The following is a 19,904-nucleotide window of genomic DNA, read 5'->3' on the forward strand; positions in this document are numbered from 1 at the left end:
GGTATGGAAGTCAGATTTATTGCAAAGGAGAATAAGCTTGAGACCCTTCAGGTCGGGTGCCAGGTGGAAAGGCTGGAGGTTTTCTAATAAGCATCTCAAGGGGGCAATGAGAGGCTATGTGTCACGGTTCCCATAGACAGGTGTGGGGTGGGGGCAAGAGGGACAAAGGTCAATGCAGCCTGGAGTCACGGGCATCCCCAAGGCTCAGGGAAGACTGAACAAGGACCAAGCTGTTCAGTGGGTCATCACTGCACTCAACATGGGCTGGGGGCGTCAGGACTGATAGCATAAGAGACAGGGTGCCTAGCATCAGAGTTTTCAATGAGTCCCAGAGGCTTGCCTAGGGACAACGAAAACCTGAGCTCGGGGACAAGGTCTCATCTGTAGGAAAGAGGAGAAGGACAGTCAAACAGTATCCTAAGCCACAAAGGCCTACCGAAGCTGTGGGAGTACAAGCAGCTCTGCGGGGAAGGTGGGAGAAGATGGTAGGAAGACGTCCAAAGCATACTCAGGTCTAAGGAAACGGCAGGATTACAACCCTAAGGGTGGAGGGGGGTGGGGAGGGCCAGCTGTAACCCTAAAGACTGTGGCTGGGGTACCTCTGTCTCCAAGTGTATCAGAGAGGTGCCAAACACTCAACAGTCCCTCCCTTGGAGTTAGGGAAGTATTTACACTAATTGAAGGGGGGACTTACTAAATTACCACTGGTAACCCAGGTGGTGACTCTATTGTAGATGGCCTGGTGATGAGGGATAGGGTTCCAGTGAGGCTCAGACCCTGAGGGGGACCAAAGGCATCAGAAGAACCTATTCAAGTCACAGTGATGATATTAATAGCGCTGAGGGGAAAGGCTTCCCCAAGGGATTAGTGGATTTAGAGCTCAGGGATTGGTGGAGTTTTGAGCCCAGGAATGGTGGGGTTTGGTGGGTCTTGAAACCCGGAAGTAAGCTCTTCCCACCTGTGAGTTGTTGGACAGGGAAACTATACAAGCTATTGCTTCTGCTGTTGGCTGTATGACAGAATTAGCCAGTCAGAGCCTGTTGCTGAAGATACCGCATGTACATGCTTTGACTGTAGGATGTAGAGAAATTAAGGTGGAGCTGCTACCCTGCTGCCATGGGTCAGAGGGACCCACGTCGGCTGCTAGTGGAGAACTGTCCTCAACATTCCCGCTTGGCTCTGGATCCTGTGTGCTAAACCACCAACATGCCCAGCAGGATTGCCTGATTGTGGGCAATAGTGGTTCAGCTGTTGTGGGCAAGACCAACAGCCGTCCAGTTGGATTTAAAGCCCACTTCACAAGAGGGAGTTCGAATTTGGTACTGTAAGCCAGGACAAAAACTTGTGGCTTGGGAGTTCATAGGTCCCATGGAAAAGCAACTTATATGGTTCTATGAGATGTATGAAGTGCCTGCCAAACCTCCTTCTAAGCATGCGTCTTTGCACCCACCTGCCATCAGCCTCAAGACACGACACCTGGTGGACTCCTGAGAACAAGTGGCTGTTGCTCTGGCATGGTGGTCTAGTTCTTAGCCACAGGTGGACATCTATGTCACCCTCACCAAGGCTCTGTGGTCATTGCTGAAGAAGGGGTAGAAAGAATATAGAAGGGGTGGGGTACTGCCAAACATTTTCCTCCAAGATTGAAACATTCCATCCTGTGGTTCTTTAAAGGGAAGGGAAACAACTCAAACCAGCTTCACGGAGTCCATAAAACTGACCAGATTTGCTAGGCTTCTCCATGCAGAGCCGCAAGGTAAAGAAAGATCTGAGACCAGACCAGCTGCCGGGGAAGAGGTTTAAACCAACTGAGGCACCTGGAAGGGACTCAGAAATGAGGGACACTCTCAGCCTGTTGGGCTGCCTGCAGGCTAGCATGTCTTTCAAAGAAAAAATGGAAGGGCTCTGAGTTCCATCCCTAACCACACAGAAAAGCCAGATCTGGATGTATCTGCCTGTAATCTCAGGGTTAGGTAGGCAGAGACGGAAGGATTCTGAGGTTCACTGGCCAGGCAGCTTCCCCAAACATTGCGGTCCAAGTTCTATGAGAAATTTTGCCTCAAAAACTAAAAGGGAGGAGCTAGAGCCATGGCTCAGTGGCTAAGAGCACTTGCTGCTCTTGCAAAGAGCCCCGGTTCAGGGACTCTGGTTCCAGGCAATCTAGTATGTATGTGTATGCATACATACATACACATAAAAATAATTAATAAATACACCTCCTTTTTTTCTAAACAAGAAAAAAAGGCTCTCTGTGTAGCCCTGGCTGTCCTGGAACTCACTCTGTAGACCAGGCTGGACTCAAACTCAGAAATCTGCCTGCCTCTGCCTCCCAAGGGCTGGGATTAAAGGCATAAGCCATCACTGCTCAGTTTAATAAATAAATCGTTTTGTGGTTGTTGTCATTTTTTGTTTGTTTTTTGGGACACAGTTTCTTTGTGTAGACCATGGCTGTCTAGGAACTAGGTTTGTAGACCTGGCCTCGAACTCAGAGATCCACCTGCACCACTGTCTAGCAATGAATAAATTTTTAAAAATTTGAAATAAAGCCCGGCGTGGTTGCGCACGCCTTTAGTCCCAGCACTTGGGAGGCAGAGGCAGGTGGATTTCTGAGTTTGAGGCCAGCCTGGTCTACAGAGCGAGTTCCAGGACAGCCAGGGCTATACAGAGAAACCCTGTCTGGAAAAACCAAAAAAAAAAAAAAAATTGAAATAAGAGAAAGAGAGCCAAGAGTTTATTTAGTAGAGTGTCTTCCTGGCACCATATAAAACCAGGTGTAGTAATACTGGCTAGTAATCCTAGCACTCAAAGGGAAAAGCAGGAGGATCAGAAGTTCAAGGCCAGCCTCAGCTACATGACACCCTGCCTCCAAAAAAAGGAAAAGAAAAAAAAAGAAGGAAAGCAAAAGAGAAGGAGGAGGAGGAAGAAGAGGAAGAGAAAGAGGAGGAGGAGGAGGAAGAGGAAGATCTGAGCAAGGTGGTACATACCTCACATCCCAGCATTTGGGAGGCATAGTCAGGGAATCTTAGAGTTCGAGGCCATCCTGATTTCCACTGGTGACTATCTTTCCTTGGCAGACACATACTCCGTGGTCTTGGCATTGTCCAGCATCCTGAGGGGATTGACTGCAGCCTTCCCTTCCCTCCCCAGCTTCCCACAGGGCCCCTTCAGACACTCCTCAAACAGAATCTGATTCCCAGGTTTTCCTTTGAATCTGAGAAAAGGCTCTGTGATGCTGTGGTCTTTGCTGTGTGTATGCTGTGTAAACCAGCATCCGCTGGGCCACACCAAACTCTGACACTGGCTTGAACAGCGCTCTCGTTCCTTGGACCACAGCTATAGCAGATTCTAAGTGCTTATGTAGCTGAACCTTGAACCACATTTGTCTGAGTGACCCTTGAGTGCAGGGCAACCAGAGCTCTGGTCTTAAAGCAAAGTATTTCAACTGAATTAGAATCTTTTTTTTTTGTTTGTTTCAAGATTTTATTTTTATTTATATGTGTATGTCTATGCAAATATATGGTACAAGCATGTGCTATGATGTTACTGTTGCATGTTATTGTTGTTATGGTGAAATATCATGATCAAAAAGGTTGGAGAGGAAAGGGTTTATTGAGCTTCTGTAGTCCATCACTAAAGGAAGTCAGGACAGGAACTCAGACAGGTTTGGAATCAGGAGGCAGAGACCTGGGATGGGTGCTGCTTATTGTCTTGCTCTTCTTGATTTGCTCAGCATTTCTTCTTATAAAACAAAGAACCACCAGCCCAGGGATAGCCCCACCCACAATGGGCTGGGCCCTCCCCCATAAATCACTAATTAAGAAAATGCTTTACAGCTGGATCTTAAAGAGGCTTTTTCTCAATAGGGGTTCCCCTATTCAGATAACTCTAGCTTGTGTCAAGTTGACATAATACTAGCCAGAGAACATGTGTTTCTGTGGAGGCCAGAGAGGGCTTGGAGCTGGAGTTACTAGCAGTTGTGAGTCACTTGGAGTTGACATGGTATTGGCACTGATCACCACAGCAAGTGTTCTTTAACTGCTGAGCCACCTCTCCAGCCCCACAGTTTAAATGCAATTTTTATTACCTCTATTTGTGTGTGTGTGTGTGTGCACACATGAACATGTGTGGAAGGCAGAGGGTTTTGTTTTTGTTTTTGTTTTGTTTTGTTTATTCATTTAGTTAGTGTTTCTTTTTTCAAGACAAAGTTTCTCTGTGTAGTCCTGGCTGTCCCGGAACTCACTTTTGTAGACCAGGCTGGCCTTAGACACATAGAAATCCACCTGCCTCTGCCTCCTCTGGAATGCTGGGACTAAAGGCACAAGTCAAATCACCACACCCAACTTGAGGAGACTCTTAAATGACATACCTCTAAATCCTCACGAAGACAAAAGCTGCTATCAGGAGTGGAGTACTGCCGTGATATGGTGGACGACATTTTTGTTTGGAGGGATATGGAACACTTTGGGGCTTTGGGCTAGCAGAGTAGGGTTTAACGAACTATCCCAATAGGAACATTGAAGACAAAGGTGGTGAGGGGGATTTGAACTGGGGGGGATCTAGCTCAAGAAGTTTCAGAGGAGACTATTTGTATGTGGCTTAGAGACCATTCTTGTGATATTATGTTGAAGAATGTGGCTGCATTTTGTCCTTGTCCAAAGAATCTGCCTGAGGCTAATTTGAAGAATTTTGGGATGAGTAGGTAGAGGATGTTTCAAAACAACCTAGTGTTGACTGCGCAGTGTGGTTACTCACAGTCAGTTTTTAAATGCAGATCCATAATGAAATGGAGTAATCTGAGCAAAGAGAAAAAAAAAAGGAGCCGGGCGTGGTGGCGCACACCTTTAATCCCAGCACTTGGGAGGCAGAGGCAGGCAGATTTCTGAGTTTGAGGCTAGCCTGGTCTACAAAGTGAGTTCCAGGACAGCCAGGGCTATACAGAGAAACCCTGTCTCGAAAAACAAAAACAAAACCCCCAAAACCCAAAACAACAACAACAACAACAACAAAAAACAAACAAAAAAGAAAAATATAAAACGTACAGTTTGAGGAAAAAAGGAGAGCCTTCTATTGGGGTGTGGCCCCAGTCCCAGAGAGAAGAAGATGCTGCAGTCAGCAAAGCTGAGAGGAGTGAGCGATCTGAAGAGCGCTTTGACATTAGACATGGAGATGTAGAGTTTGGCGTTTGCCCAGCTGGCCTTTGGTCTCCTTTTGGTGCAGTCTTTCCTCTCTGTTTCCCTTTTGAAATGGTAATGGGCATCCGTTCGGAAGTATGGAGCTGCCTTTGAGTTTTTGTTTTGTTTTTGTTTTTTGTTGTGTTTTTTGTTTTTGTTTCTGTTGTTGTTTTAGAGACAGGGTTTCTCTGTGTAGCTTTGGCTGTCCTGGCACTCACTTTATAGACCAGGCTGGCCTCGAACTCAGAAACCTGCCTGCCTCTGCCTCCCAAGTGCTGGGATTAAAGGTGTGTGCCAACACAGCCAGGTTCTTTCCTTTTTTTAAAAAGATTTATTTATTCTAAGTACACTGTAGCTGTCTTCAGATGCATCAAAAGAGGGCGTCAGATTTCATTACTGATGGCTGTGAGCCACCATGTGGTTGCTGAGATTTGAACTCAGGACCTTCGGAAGAGCAGTCGGTGCTCTTAACCACTGAGCCATCTCTCCTGCCCGGTTCTTTCCATTCTTAACATAATCTTGCTGTGTTGTCCAGGTTGGTCTTGGACTCCTGGACTTAATCCTGCCTCAGCCTCCCCAGTGCTGGGATTGCACACATGCATCCCAGGGTCCTTTCTCCTTACATTCATTTCAGTTTGACACAGCACTGCTTGCCTGCATCTTCCTGTGTAGATCAGGCAGGCCTAGAACTCACAGAGATCCACCTGCTTCTGCCTCCTGTATAGGAGCTAGAGGGCAGTGCTGGGGGAGCTTTCTCAATGGCCTCTTCCTCTGTGTGTGTGTGTGTGTAATGTGGAGATCAGAGCACAATTTTTGGGAGTCTGTTCTTTCTGCTGGGGCTCTTGAGTCCATGCCAACATCCTTAGTTGACTTGAAAACTAAAAAGATAGGGCTGGGAGTTATACTTGTCTGTAACCCCAGCCCAGGGAAGGCAAGACGGGTGGATCCTTGTGCTTCCTGGACAGTCAAGGTCAATTTAGCTAAAGCGGTAAGCTCTGTGTTCAGGAAGAAGACGGTCTCAAAAGATACGGTGGAGGGCCAACAAGATGGTTCAGGGCATAAAGGCCTGGGACCCACACAGTGGAAGGAGACAGCTGATTCCCACACACTTCCTGCCTTCTGACCTACACAGGCATCCTGTGGTCTGCACTTACAGACACACACAATTAAAATATCAAAACAAGCTGGGCGTGGTGGCACATGCCTTTAATCCCAGCAATTGGGAGGCAGAGAGGCAGGCAGATTTCTGAGTTCGAGGCCAGCCTGGTCTACAAAGTGAGTTCCAGGACAGCCAGGGCTATTCAGAGGAACCCTGTCTCGAAAAACAAACAAACAAACAAACAAACAAACAAACAAACAAACAAACAAACAAACAAAAATATATATCAAAACAGTAGGAGTGGTGGTGCATATCTACAATTTTAGCACTGGGGAGGTTGAGACAGGAGGATCAGGATTTAAGGTCACACTGAGTTACATAGTAAAGTCAAGGCCAGTCAGGGACACAGAAAGAAAAGCAAGTATTGATGAGTTCCTGCTATGCCCAGGATAGTCTCTGGTTAGCAATTCTCCTACCTTCACCTTCCAGGTTCTGTGGCTGCAGGTGGCTTGGGTGTTCCTGCCTCATGGGAGTGTAAGATACCTACATGTGGGTCACATGACGACTCATTGGGGTGGCAGGGGAAACTCGGATTTGTCAGGCTGTAAGTTAAATGCCTTCACTACCTGGGCCATCTCACTGGCTCGTTTTTTAAAACTTATGAAGCCTATTTTGTATGTGTATGTATTTGGGTATTCTGCCTGTATATGTATGTGTGCCATGTATATGCAGGATGTCCTGAGGGGCCGAAGAGGGCCTCTGATCCTCTAGAACTGGGACTAGTGATAGTTGTGAGCTGTCACATAGATGCTAGGATAGATAGATAGATAGATGTCACATAGATTGCAGAGCTGTTGGAACTGGGCCACCCTTCCGCCCTTTAAAACGTGGCTCATTCTGTGCCACATACACCGACGGTATACACAGTATACACAGTATACACCGACAGTATATAATCAGTGTTCTTACCACCCCAAAGAGGAAGTACCCCTTATGTTCCCAGACTGGGGCAAGTATGCAGAGATACACAGGGTGGCACCAGAGCTCCTGAGTAGCCCAACCTCTAGTGCTCTGTTAATAGCAATAATGAACATTGCCTCCGTTGTGTTGTAAGGCTCTCTGCAGGGAAAGATGTTGGTAGCCAAATCTGATGACCTGAGTCCGATTCCTGAAATCCTTTGGACAGTGAGAACCAACTCTTTTTTTTTTTTTTTTTTTTTTTTTGGTTTTTCGAGACAGGGTTTCTCTGTATAGCCCTGGCTGTCGTGGAACTCACTTTGTAGACCAGGCTGGCCTCGAACTCAGAAATCCACCTGCCTCTGCCTCCCAAGTGCTGGGACTAAAGGTGTGCGCCACCACGCCCGGCTGAGAACCAACTCTTGAAAGTCGTCTTCTGTTTTCTGAAACCACACCATGGCACACACACACACACGCACAAACACACACACTCACACTCATGCATAAGCGCACACAGAAACACACACAAATGAATGTAAAAGAAGCTCTAAAGTAAATCATAATTAAAAATAATCATTTCTGAAATGATTTTCTTTTATTTGGGGTTCATCCAGGACTGAGTGGGGAAGGGGAAGCCAGAAGGTTGGTGACCCCCCACAGGTGGGACTCTGGGCCTGAGGCCTGACTCTCCCACTGGGATCCCTGCCAGCCTCCATTGTCCCCAATAGAGAAACTGAGACAAAACTGACTTGGTTAGATAAGGAAGGGCTTACAGTTCCTGGGTTGGGCTGAGGTGGGGGTCCTGGGACATCCCACACCTGCCACACAGCCTTTTGGGCTGGATGCTTTTCCTTGGGACCAGCCAGCAACTGGAACAACGGGTGCCATATTTCTTGTACCTGGAGGTAAGAGGGAGGGAGTAGGGTATGAGAAACCACCAGGAGGAAACTATTTTCCTCACAAGGTGGCTGTTTTTCTTTCTCTAGTTCCCACACCGGCTGAGCCCAGATTGATCGCCCCACCCCCAACACCTCCAGGTTGAGGACCTGATGCCACAGGCATTGCAGAGGGGTGTCCCATCTTCAGCATCTCTCCATAGTGGAGTCCTCTGGGTTCTACAAGAAGCACACCGCCTGGGCCCTGGAGGGTCAGAAGTCAAAGGCCAGAGGTCAATTCCAGAGGCCTGTGTAGAGCTGAGAATTTGGTAGCAGTGGTGGGGGGTGGGGAGGTTCTGTTAAGGCTTTAGTAGCTCTGGGCTTGCCTTGGGTGTTGTAGGAGAGAAGGCAGAGGGAGAGCAGAGCTAGGAACCAAGACAGATGGTGAGTCAGGTGGTAAGGCTCTGATGAGGAGGAAGCTGGGGGTGGGGTGACTCAGTCCTGGAGGGGGGCTCCTTTGAGCAGGTCTAAATGAGGAATTGAAATGAAGGAGGGAGATGGAGAAAGACAGAGAGAATGTGAAAATGGAGCCTCACCAAGGGCCTCGCTGCTTCCTGGGCTGGCCAGAGCCTTGGACGGGCTCGCAGGAAGAAGCTTCTGTGAAGAACTTCTGCCAGGCAAGCTGCAACAAGGACAAGATGTAGTATCGGGGGGTCTGTAAGGTGGTCCCCAAAATGATGCTCAAGCAAATGTCACCACTGAGCTGCTTCCAGCCCTCTCTACCTTTCTTTAAATCAAAGACTTTTATAAACTTATTTATAGCTATATTAAATCACAACACAATAAATTTAAAAGTAAAGTATCATTGTCACAGGAAAAAAATTATTAAATTCTTTTTTTTTTTTTTTTTTGGTTTTTCGAGGCAGGGTTTCTCTGTGTAGCCTTGGCTGTCCTGGAACTCACTTTGTAGACCAGGCTGGCCTCGAACTCAGAAATCTGCCTGCCTCTGCCTCCCGAGTGCTGGGATTAAAGGCGTGCGCCACCACGCCCGGCTAAATTATTTTTTTACTTTTTATTTTGACACAAGGTCTTAGCCTCTAGTGTGGTTGGGACTATAGGCCTGCACTGTTTCTTGTTTTTTCTTGCTGTTGAGACAGGGTCTCTGTAGCCAAGGCTGGCCTGGAGCTTTCTCAGCCTCCTGAATGCTGGGATTTCGGGTGTGTGGTATCCTACCTGGCTGGAAGCAGCAGGCCCTCATGGAGCCCAGCCTGGCGTGAGCTCCCAGAGTTTCTGTCCTTTTTGGTTCCATCTGGAAAATGCCGATTACAGGCATGCTCCTTGTGCCACTGTCAGCTGACTTATGCAGAGCCGGGGACAGAACCCAGGGGCTTCGGAATGCTAAGAGCTTTACCCACTGAGGCACAACCCAAATTCATCATCAAGGTTAACAGGCACCCCTCACAAGGTATCTGATACCTCAAAGTCCTGGCTTTGTATCCCACTAGGAGCAATGAAATAATTAGTATTGTATTTAGTCGGGCAGGTTACATTCCTGCAATTCCAGTCTCAAGAGGCTGAGGATACAGTATGATGAAATTCAGGGCTAGCCTAGTCTACATGAGACCTTGTCTCAAAAAGTAAAAAAAATTAAAAAAAAAAAAATAAATAAAGCTGGATGTGGTGGCGCACACACAGGTAAGCCAGCTTGAAAGAGGTAGGGAGGTGGAGGCAGCAAGATTAGAAGTTCAAGACCAGCCTGGGCTACATGAAATCTTGTTTGAAAAAAACAGTAATAGTAAGAGAATCCCAACCAGGGTCTTTGTAGTAGCTCAGTGGCTAAAGGTACTTGCTGCTGAGCCTCGTAAGCCTGATAACTGATAACCTCTGTTTGATCCCTGGAACCACACACACACAGCACATATATGCTTCATAGATAAATAAATATAATAAATATAATAATAATAATATTTGGTTGGACAGTGGTAGCACACGCCTTTCATCCCAGCACTTGGAAGGCAGAGGCAGGCAGATTTCTGAGTTCAAGGCCAGCCTGGTCTACAGAGTGAGTTCCAGGACGCCAGGGCTACACAGAGAAAACCTTCCTCAAAAAAGTTTAAATAAATAAATAAATAAATAAATAAAATGTTTGCATGCGGATGTGTTCTAAGCAAACACAAACAAGAAGTGTTTTTTAGGGGGCTGGTGAGATGGCTCAGTGGGTAAGAGCACCCGACTGCTCTTCCGAAGGTCCAGAGTTCAAATCCCAGCAACCACATGGTGGCTCACAACCATCCGTAACGAGATCTGGTTCCCTCTTCTGGAGTGTCTGAAGACAGCTACAGTGTACTTACATATAATAAATAAATCTTTAAAAAAAAAAAAAAAAGAAGTGTTTTTTAAATTTGTTATAACATTTGTGTGTATGTGACATCTGTGTGCCGCATGTTTGTCAGTGTGTATATGACATCTGTGTGCCGCATGTTTGTCAGTGTGTATGTGAGTGGAGGGCAGAAGACAACTTTGGGACTCAGTTCTCCCCTGCCACCACCTCTGCACCATGGCTGGAGCTCAGGGCATCAGGCTAAGCTGCAAGCACCTTTACCCACTGAGCCACCTCACCTGCCTACATCTGTGTTTCTAAGACAGAGCTTCAGCCCAGGGTAGCTAGCTTCAAACTCAACTTCATTGTCCTGGGGGTTGGCAGTACAAGCTTTTGAATTTAGGGTGAGTTTTTGCTTGTAAAGATTATTATTATTATTATTTTGGTTTTGATGGCCTCTAATTCAGAGATCTGCCTGTCTCTGCCTCCTGAGTGCTGGAACTAAAGGTTATTTTAGAAATTATTTGTACTTATTTATTTGTTTGCCTGTTTGCATGTATTTCTGGGAACCCAGGGAGGCAGAGTTCACTCGAACAGAAGCTGCAGGCAGCCATGAACTGTAAAGGGACTACTAGGAACAGAACCAAGGTCCACTGTCTCTGCAAGAGAAGTGTTTTGTTGTTGTTGTTTTTTTTTAATATTTTTTTTATTACGTATTTTCCTCAATTTCATTTCCAATGCTATCCCAAAAGTCCCCCATACCCTCCCCACCACTCCCCTACCCACCCATTCCCACTTTTTGGCCCTGACGTTCCCCTGTACTGGGGCATATAAAGTTTGCAAGTCCAATGGGCCTCTCTTTCCAGTGATGGCCGACTAGGCCATCTTTTGATACATATGCAGCTAGAATCAAGAGCTCCGGGGTACTGGTTAGTTCATAATGTTGTTGCACCTACAGGGTTGCAGATCTCTATAGCTCCTTGGATACTTTCTCTAGCTCCTCCATTGGGGGCCGAGAAGTGTTCTTTTTTTAAATAATTTAATTTTTCTTGTTTATTGGTGTGAGGGTGTCAGAAGACATGGAACCGGAGCAACAGTGTCAGCTGCTATGTGGGTGCTGGGAATTAACCCTTGGTCATCTGGAAGAGCAGCCACCTAGCCATCTTGCTAGCCCAGGAAGTAAGCAGTCTTAGTTACCTATTTAGCCAGGCTAGCTTTGAATGTGTGTCAACTCTTTCCCAACATGCCCCCTTACACCGGGCTCCCAGCCATTTTACGGTCTTGAGACAGTCTCATTAAGTTGCACAAGCTGGCCTTGAACTCACTCTGCAGCTCAGGCTGGCTTTGAACTTTCCATCTCCTTCCTCAGTCTCCCAAGTAGCTTGGGTGATAGGCATCTACTACCCGCCCTGGACTGAGTGTACTGCTATTACACATAGGCATACATTATCATGGCTGAGAGTCCCTACCTGTAGGTGGGTACAATCTGGAGGCTAGAATCCGGCTGGATCTGGAACTCCAGAGTTACCCCCTTGAACCTGGGGTCCACCTTCTCAATACCCATTCGCGGGTTCAGCTGCTTCCGTGGTCTTCTCTGGAGTGAGGCAGGAGAAGTAGCATTGGAAGTTTCCAGGTTAGGGCACTGTGTGCCCCTGGGATTCCTAGTCATACTCAGGTGGTCTGACATCCCTATGACCATCAGCTCCCAGCACGACCCCAGGACCTGGGTGGCCGGCGAAGGGGAACCCGGCAGCCCCTTTTCTTTCTCTTGGAGGAAAGGCAATGAAGTGCTGACCGAGTCCTGGCATGTAGGCCACAGAGACCTGGGGATAAGAAGCAGTAAGGCGTGGCCACCCCTTTCCTGGGGGCTTGGATTTGATAGGTAAGGAGGGGTGTGGAGCGTTACTCCGTTAGTGCCTCTTCTTTGGTCACCCTGTGCTCCACCTGGGGCCACATTCTTGGGTTATTAGGTTTAAAAGTTGCAAAATAATTGTTAGCCGACACCGATTCCCCTGTGGCTGGCTATCAGCTCTCCATCAGCCAAATCCCACCACGAACAAAGCAGGGTCCCACCCTAGGTACTCTGCCCAAGTCGGGCTGCTGTCTGGAGCAGCCATTAGTCAATCACCCCACAGACTGTTGTTTTTTAGTAGGTTACCCTCATCACCCCACGGATGAGCCCTCAGTGGCACTTCTTTGGGCCATACAGCCACAGCTGGTTGGGTGGGATGGAAATCACCTGTCCCTTTCAGTGTGTAGCGACTGAAACTTGTTACGTCCGCGTACCTAACAGGGGAAGGCTCAGAGGCCGGAATCCTAACCCCTCCATCTCCAAGCCTGGTGAGGCATTAGCTGGGATGGGCGATGGAAGAGCCTCGCACCACGCACCTGATATTGGGAGTGAGGCATCTCAGGGCTCCAGGCTCCAGCGCGGGGGGTCGACTCTTCCGGAGCGACTTGGTGTCCAGACAAGGTGGCGCCAGAAGTTCCTGCCGGCGCGTCAAGTCTCCAGCCTGTGCCGCCTCCATGCCCACTGTGGGCCCAGCTGTGGAAACTCTGCCCCGCCCCTCTCTCCCCCACCCCCCAGGGATAAACCAGAGCATGAGAGGCGAGGGTGATGACGATGGGCGCCACCTGGGCGGAGCCAGGCGGCGCAGGTCACGTGGGGGCGCTGTTTGCATCTGGGAGCACTTTTTGCCATGGCTGCCAGGAGCCTCAGCTGTGTGGCTCATGATCGGGAAGCCCCCTCTGGACATCCCCCTCTTTGCTATCTTCGATCACACAGCACAACCTTGAAGGTCAAGGGATGCTGTGGATCCCTTCTTTGCAGCCGGGGCGGGGCCTGGCCGCGCATGGGCATCCCCAGGAAGAAGGGCGTCCCGAGCTCTGTCACAGGGGTGCGGGCACTCAGAGCTGGGCAGACCGGCACCCACCCACCAAGGACACAAAACATGTCGGAGATGTGTGTGACTTTTTATTGAAGCTCTGGTTAGAGTCCATCCTTAATTTATAGTTCGATTCTCCCTGGTGGACTGACACACCCAAGATGGAGACCCATCCCCCTCAGGGCTCAGACACTGGCTGTCCCCAGTGGCAGCTCTGGTCTCACACTGTGGGTCCAACTTCTCTTTCCTGGGCAGTCCGTGCTCTGGAGTAGGAAGCGTGGCTTTTCTTTTCAGTTCCATGGCCTGGTCTGTCCAGTGGCCTCTTGTCAGTGGGGCTTGGGGATGTGGCCGTCCACATAGAAGTTCCTGGTGATCTTGGGAAGAGCAAACTCAACTCCCTCTAGCTCAGGGGTCAGCACAATCTGGCAGCCCAGTCTTGAGTTCTCCTGGAGCAGTGGAGCCATGTCCAACATGTCGTCCTCCCTGGGACAAAGGACAGTGGTTAGGGTTAGGGTAACCTGAGGCAGCTGGAGGTGGGCAACATGCAGTCTAGCCGGGGGCTGCCCACTCACCTCTCCTCAGGAGGAGGCAGGAGATCCAGGTGGGCCTCACTCACATACACATGACAGGTGGAACAGGCCAGGGATGCTTCGCAGGCCCCTGGGGACAGGACGGGAAGAACACAGCCTCAGTGAAGAGTACCCGCCACCTAGCTCCATAGCTCAGAGCCAACTGTTTCGATGTTGTCTGCAGGCTTTTGTTTAAGACAGTCTGAGGCAGCCCAGATGAGTTTTAAATTTGCCACGTAGCCAAGGTGACCTTGAACTGATTCTCCTGCCTCAATTTCCCAAGTGCTAGGATGACAACTGTGAACCTTATGCCTAGTCCCACACCGACTCTCACTACGTTAACTTCCTTTCCAACTCAGGGCCTCTGAACCTCTGGACCCACTGTCTAGAATGTTCTCTGCTTTGTTTAGCTGCATTTAGTCAAGGCTTCGACTTAACTGTTTCCCCAGTTTCCTCTCTATTTGTTTTGTGGTGTTTATCACCACATAACTTTTTAGTTAAATTTCCATCCATCCATCCATCCATCCATCCATCCATCCATCCATCCATCCATCCATCCATCCATCCATCCATCTGGGTTTTTGAGATGGGCTTCTTTATCTTGTAACCCTGGCTGTCCTGGAACTCACTGTGTAGACCATGCTGGCCTCAAACTCACAGAGATCTACCTGCCTGTGCCTCCTGAGTGCTGGAATTAAAGGTGTGCTCTGCACCTTGCCACCATCAGCTTCACCCTGTGACTTTTAAAAGGGTATTAGGAATTGCTTCTAGAGTCTTGGGCAAACAAGAGGTCTGCAGTTTCATCCTCAGTCCTTTAGAAGCTCTCCCTCGCTCTCTCTCTCTCCCTTCCTCTCTCTCTTTCTTTCTTTTCTTTTTTTGGTTTTTTCGAGACAGGGTTTCTCTGTCCAGTCCTGTCTGTCCAGGAGCTCACTCTGTAGACCAGGCTGGCCTCAAACTAAGAGATCCACCTTCCTCTGCCTCCCAAGTGCTGGGATTATAGGCATGCGGCACCACTGCCTGGCCTCAGAAGCCTTTTCTAAACACCTTTTGTTACTGTGTATGCAAGCATGGGGGTGGAACACCCCTGCCACAGCATCCATGTGGACCTCAGAGGGCAGTGAATGGAGCCTCTGCCCTCAGTTCACCTTGACGGGGGAGGAATTAGTGACTTTATCCAGAGTCACCCCAAATTTGTAATTTTTGAGACAGAAATTCTTGGTAAATTATCCAGGCTCATTTAAATCTAAAAAGGAACCTACAGTTTTGCTTTTTGATAATTTTAAAGATAGGGTCTCACCATAAATTCCTGGCTGTCCTGTCCTAGAATGTACTCATAGACCAGGATGGCTTTGCACTCAAGAGATCTGCCAGCCTCTGCCTGCAAGTGCTGGGACTAAAGGCATGAGCCACCATGCCAAGCCCTTGAGAACTTTTTAAACATGTATTTCAGGGCTGGTGAGATGGCTCACTGGTTAAGAGCACTGACTGCTCTTCCACAGGTCCTGAGTTCAATTCCTAGCAACCACATGGTGGTTCACAACCATCTGTAATGGGATCTGATGCCCTCTTCTGGTATGTCTGAGGACAGCTACAGTGTACTTACATATGAAATAAATATCATCAATGGGAGGAGAGGCCCTTGGTCCTGTGAAGGCTCTATGCCCCAGTATAGGGGAATGCCAGGACCAGGAATTGGAGAGGATGGGTTGGTGAGCAGGGGAAGGAATAGGGGGTTTTGGAAAGGGAATCCAGGAAAGAGGATAGCATTTGAAATGTAAATAAAGAAAATATCTAAAAAAAAAAAAAAGAAAGTGCTGGTCGTGGTGGCTCACGTCTTTAATCCCAGCACTTGGGAGGCAGAGGCAGGCGGATTTCTGAGTTCGAGGCCAGCCTGGTCTACAAAGTGAGTTCCAGGACAGCCAGGGCTATACAGAGAAACCCTGTCTCGAAAAGGAAGAATGTGAGGATTTTGACTTGATAATGAAGTTGAAACCAGCAGCAAATCACAGATGGAAGAGAGCTGCCTGCGAAAAGACACCCATGAGCCAATGAGCCAAATGGGCCTGGCAAGTGTTCTGGATATTCAATCTGTGGGGCCTAAAGCTACCCTTTGGTGCCTAGGTCAGTTATGCCCCACTGATGTATTTATATATGCTACATAAAACAAATCTTATACACAATATATAATGTGTATATTTAAAGTACATAGATGTTGCATATAACTTTAGGTAAATATTAAATTATATACCTACTGCAGCTTTAATAAATAAATAAACAAACAACCCCCCCCATTTATTTCTGTGTGTGATCCCGTGTGGGAATATGCATACCACAGTGCACATGTATACGTCGGAGAACAACTGGAAGTGGTGTCAATTCTGGGATTGAATCCAAGTCATCAGGTCTAGCGGCAACTGTCCTTTAACCAATGAGCCACCATGACAGTCCTATCAGGAACTTTCCACTCTCCTGGTTCAGCTTCCTGAGCTGCCAGGCCTTCCTTGTGCTCTTTGTTTAATCTAGGTCTGTGTTGCTGAGGTTGGCCTTCAGCTCCTAGGCTCAGCGAGGTCTTGTGATGCTCAGCTTCTGACAAAGGAGTGCCCACCACAGGGCTCGTGCACCTTTGGCCAGGGAATCTATAGCCACCTTTTTATCCTGGGGCTGGCTGTTGGTCAACCCTTCTCTCTACCAAGCATTAATTATGTTCATTCTCACAAGCCATTGAAAGTGATGCTAAATCTACCATTTTATAAAGAAGAAACAAAAGGCTCAGAGAAACTGGCTTGGAGTTTACAAAGCTGGAGAGGCACGAGAGACATGAATTGTTTGCTTCTGAACTGTTACAAATTCTGTTCTGCACCGTGCCTGCCGGACTTGGGAACAGAATCAGCCATACACACACACACCCCGTCCCCAACCTCTCTAGTGCTTTTTACTGGCTTGGGGTTTGTTTTGAGAAAGAGACTCACTGTGTATGCTGTCCTAGAACTTGCTATGCAGACACCAGGCTGGCCTCAAAGTCACAGACAGCCTCTCCTCCCAAGTGCTGCACCACTAACCCAGCACCGACCCTTCCAACTGTCTGCCAATGAAAACCTGTCTTTATTCTTGGGCTTAGAGTTCCTGTTAGGCTCAGAACGGCATGATATGACAAAGGACTGTCACTTTGGTACATACAGTACATAGTATTCACACAAAGACTCTTGTCATTTGGGGGAGTTGGCAGTTTTTTTCATAACTTGTCATAATTTTTGAGACAGGGACTCTTGCTATGTTACCCAGGCTGGGTATGAATATAAATAGGGACTTGTTATTAGTCGATGGTTGCCCTGAAATGTTCTCACTGGGTAAAGGGGTCACTGCAAGCCCAGTGATCTGAGTTCAATCCCTAGGAAAACAATATAGAAGGGGTGAACCAGCTCCCTCAGGCCGTCCTCTGATCTCTACGGAGGTATACGCATGCACGCACACATGCACATGCACGTGTACACACACATGTACACACATGCATGCATATGCACACACAAACAAGCTAAATAAATACAATATGGAAAGCACTCAAGGGTGATACTCAAGGGCGGAACGAGAGGACGAAATGCCCCATGTCTGAATCACGATTTGCCATGTGACTCTTGCTTCTGGACCCTGCCTACCATAATATGGTGCACAGCCCCCTGCTCTGCAAGGTGGAACTACTGCCCCTCTATTCCTAAAGCTGTCCCAAGGAACTAGCACTCAACATACACTGATCTCAGACCTGCTTACATGGAGAACCTTGGGAGGCCAAGGTGTGAATGAGGCTGGGAGAAATGTCAGAAAGCAAATGAAAGCTAAGCTCTATGAGGCCACTAAATACAGACAGACATGGGCACGGGGGGCTTAAGCTGGGTGAAAGGATGCCAGGCAGTCAAGTCTGAAGAATGAGAAGGAGTCAAGCCATCTGTTGGGAAATCACCTCTCACATTATAAGCACAGAGGTGCTAGGACAGGACTGAGCTGTGATGCCTAAAAAACAGCAAGAGAGTAGTAAGGGACAGAACTGTGCATCTGAGATCCCAGTCCCAAGAGACAGAGATCCTGCCTCAGTTCCGCCTCTCCCCAAAAAGGTAGTCAGTGGCTGCACTAGAGAATGGGGGGGTCAACATGGAGAATCCACAAGCTCCAAGCACAGACTGTAGCAGCTCAGTAAGGGCTGCTCCAACACCTAGTTTTATTTTAGTGTTATTTTAAAGAAAGATTTTTAAGTGTTTCCATGTGTCTCTGTGTGGGTTGTGCATGTGAGTAGGTGCCCATGGAGGCCAGGTGAGGGAGTGTGCCCGGCGCTATTGGTACAGAAGGCTGTGAATTGCCTGGCACAGAGCTGGTGGTAGGAAGAGAACACAGGCCTTCTCACAAGCCATCTGCAGTCTTCAGCACTGGCGACCTTTCCAGTTCCATTATTGCCATCTTACTGGCATTAGCACAAAGGTGGTAAAACAGTAGAGACAACCTGTATTCTCACAACTGAGAAAGCTAAGGCAGTACGATCAGCCAGCAGGTTTAAGGGTAAGTCACAGAGACTCTGTCTTAACCATTTTGGCACTAAAGAGGTGGAGGCGGGGGCATCACTATTGTGAGTTTGAGCCTAGCCTGGTTATATAGTTGGTTTCAGAACAGCCTGAATAACATGGACTCCATCTCAGTTCTTCCCATCCCACCTATTTGGTGATATGGTAGCACATGCCTGTAGTCTCAGAACTCAGGAAGTGGAGGCAGTAGGTTCACTGCAATGAGTTGGAGGCTAGCTGGGATTACATACTTAAGTTCCTGGACAGCCTGATTCACAGAGTGAGATCGGACCCACCCATACACCACCTAAACAAAAATATTGGTTTGTGGTAGTGCACAACCAGGTCCCAGGAGGTGGAGGCAGGACTGGGTCAGAAGTTCAAAGGCATCCTCTGATACATAGTAAGTTCGAGGCGAGCCTGAGCTATATGAAACCTCTCAAAGTTACAAAAAGGTATAAGAAAGAATGCCAAGGATCTCCCTAGTTTCATGACTTACCTTCCAGGTCCACCCCGTGGCGCTGGGCCAGGTATAGAACATTGTCCCCGACTCTGCCCCTCACCGGGATCCGCTTGCCAGAGCGGTCCACGAACACCACGTTGACCCTGGGGACAAACAGGGTGCAGGTGCTGAGCCGGAGGCCGGCCTGAGGCCCAGTGGCAGGGAGGGGCAGGGCGTGGCACGACGGGCACTCACACGTCCCGGGGCAGCTCCGGGCTGTCCGCCTCCTCCTCGCCAGCACGCCGCTCTCCTGGAAACACACGAGTGGGTGAGCGGCTGCGGCCCCGCTGCCCGCCGAGGCCCGGCCCAGCCCTATGTACCTGTAGTCCCGAACGTCCTAGATGTTACCGCCGCGTGCCCGGCCCTGGGTCCCCAAGATCCCCCGGCCGCCCGTAACAGGACCCGGGCGCTCACGCCCCGGGCCATGGAGGCGGCCATGACAGGCCACGTGACCGGAAGACCTAGCATGCTCTGCGCGTCCGCAGCGACCGTAAACGCAGCGTTTGGGCGCCGTGTGAGGTCAGAGGTGATGCACTGGGATCCAGCTGGACTTCCGGCCTCTCCCTGTGGTTGGATATTTCTTCCCTTAGGTTGTACCGTATGTGTTCTGCTTATATGTACGTATGAGCACCAAGTGGGTGCCTGTGGAGCCCAGAAGAGTTAATGGGTAGTGTGGGGCTGGGAACTGAACTAAGTTCTCCGCAAGAGCTGCAATTTGAACCAACCTCAGAGTCCTCTAATATTTAGACAGGATCCCCTAGTCTGGCCTTGATCTCTGAATTCCTTTGCTGGAATTACGGGTTATGTGCAACCAAGTTTTAAAATTTGTTTGTTTGTAGTCTCTATAGACTGAGAAATTCATAGGTCTCTAGACTAAGCAATTCATATAGACCAGGCTGGCCTCCAAGCCCAACTTATATTTTAGGGGTTGTATGAGCCCATCTGTGACATGTGTGTAGGTCGGTGGTCAATCTGAGGG

At 48.6% G+C, this 19,904-nt stretch overlaps 2 protein-coding genes across 2 annotated transcripts; both read right to left on the reverse strand.

The window, feature by feature from the left end:
• Positions 1–7,981: 7,981 nt before the first annotated feature.
• Positions 7,982–12,965, reverse strand: Zglp1 (zinc finger GATA like protein 1). Its single transcript, XM_021173427.2, has 5 exons — positions 12,811–12,965; positions 11,892–12,245; positions 8,699–8,784; positions 8,274–8,367; positions 7,982–8,126 (listed from the first exon to the last, which is right to left on the reverse strand). Exons 1-5 carry the CDS (start codon positions 12,948–12,950, stop codon positions 7,997–7,999), a joined length of 804 nt encoding a protein of 267 aa, XP_021029086.1. The 5' UTR covers positions 12,951–12,965; the 3' UTR covers positions 7,982–7,996.
• Positions 12,966–13,383: 418 nt separating this feature from the next.
• Positions 13,384–19,408, reverse strand: Fdx2 (ferredoxin 2). The gene is made up of 5 exons (XM_021173274.3): positions 19,246–19,408; positions 19,121–19,175; positions 18,923–19,029; positions 13,880–13,967; positions 13,384–13,790 (listed from the first exon to the last, which is right to left on the reverse strand). Exons 1-5 carry the CDS (start codon positions 19,391–19,393, stop codon positions 13,634–13,636), a joined length of 555 nt encoding a protein of 184 aa, XP_021028933.2. The 5' UTR covers positions 19,394–19,408; the 3' UTR covers positions 13,384–13,633.
• Between the last annotated feature and the right edge of the window lie 496 nt (positions 19,409–19,904).

This window comes from Mus caroli, unplaced genomic scaffold (assembly GCF_978045245.1).
Source record: "Mus caroli unplaced genomic scaffold, Mus_caroli_1 scaffold_11, whole genome shotgun sequence".
Lineage (NCBI taxonomy): Eukaryota > Metazoa > Chordata > Mammalia > Rodentia > Muridae > Mus > Mus caroli.

Excerpts from the sequence above, each read along its gene's own strand:
- Zglp1 (XM_021173427.2), bottom strand. The coding sequence starts at position 12,950 with ATGGAGGCGGCACAGGCTGGAGACTTGACGCGCCGGCAGGAACTTCTG. Across the intron at positions 8,368-8,698 it reads AGGAAGCAGCGAGGCCCTTG|GGCCCAGGCGGTGTGCTTCT; the intron begins GTGAGGCTCCAT and ends CTGACCCTCCAG. Across the intron at positions 8,127-8,273 it reads TGCAATGCCTGTGGCATCAG|GTACAAGAAATATGGCACCC; the intron begins GTCCTCAACCTG and ends TCTTACCTCCAG.
- Fdx2 (XM_021173274.3), bottom strand. The coding sequence starts at position 19,393 with ATGCTAGGTCTTCCGGTCACGTGGCCTGTCATGGCCGCCTCCATGGCC. Across the intron at positions 19,030-19,120 it reads CCGGAGCTGCCCCGGGACGT|GGTCAACGTGGTGTTCGTGG; the intron begins GTGAGTGCCCGT and ends GTTTGTCCCCAG. Across the intron at positions 13,791-13,879 it reads CTGCCTCCTCCTGAGGAGAG|GGAGGACGACATGTTGGACA; the intron begins GTGAGTGGGCAG and ends CCTTTGTCCCAG.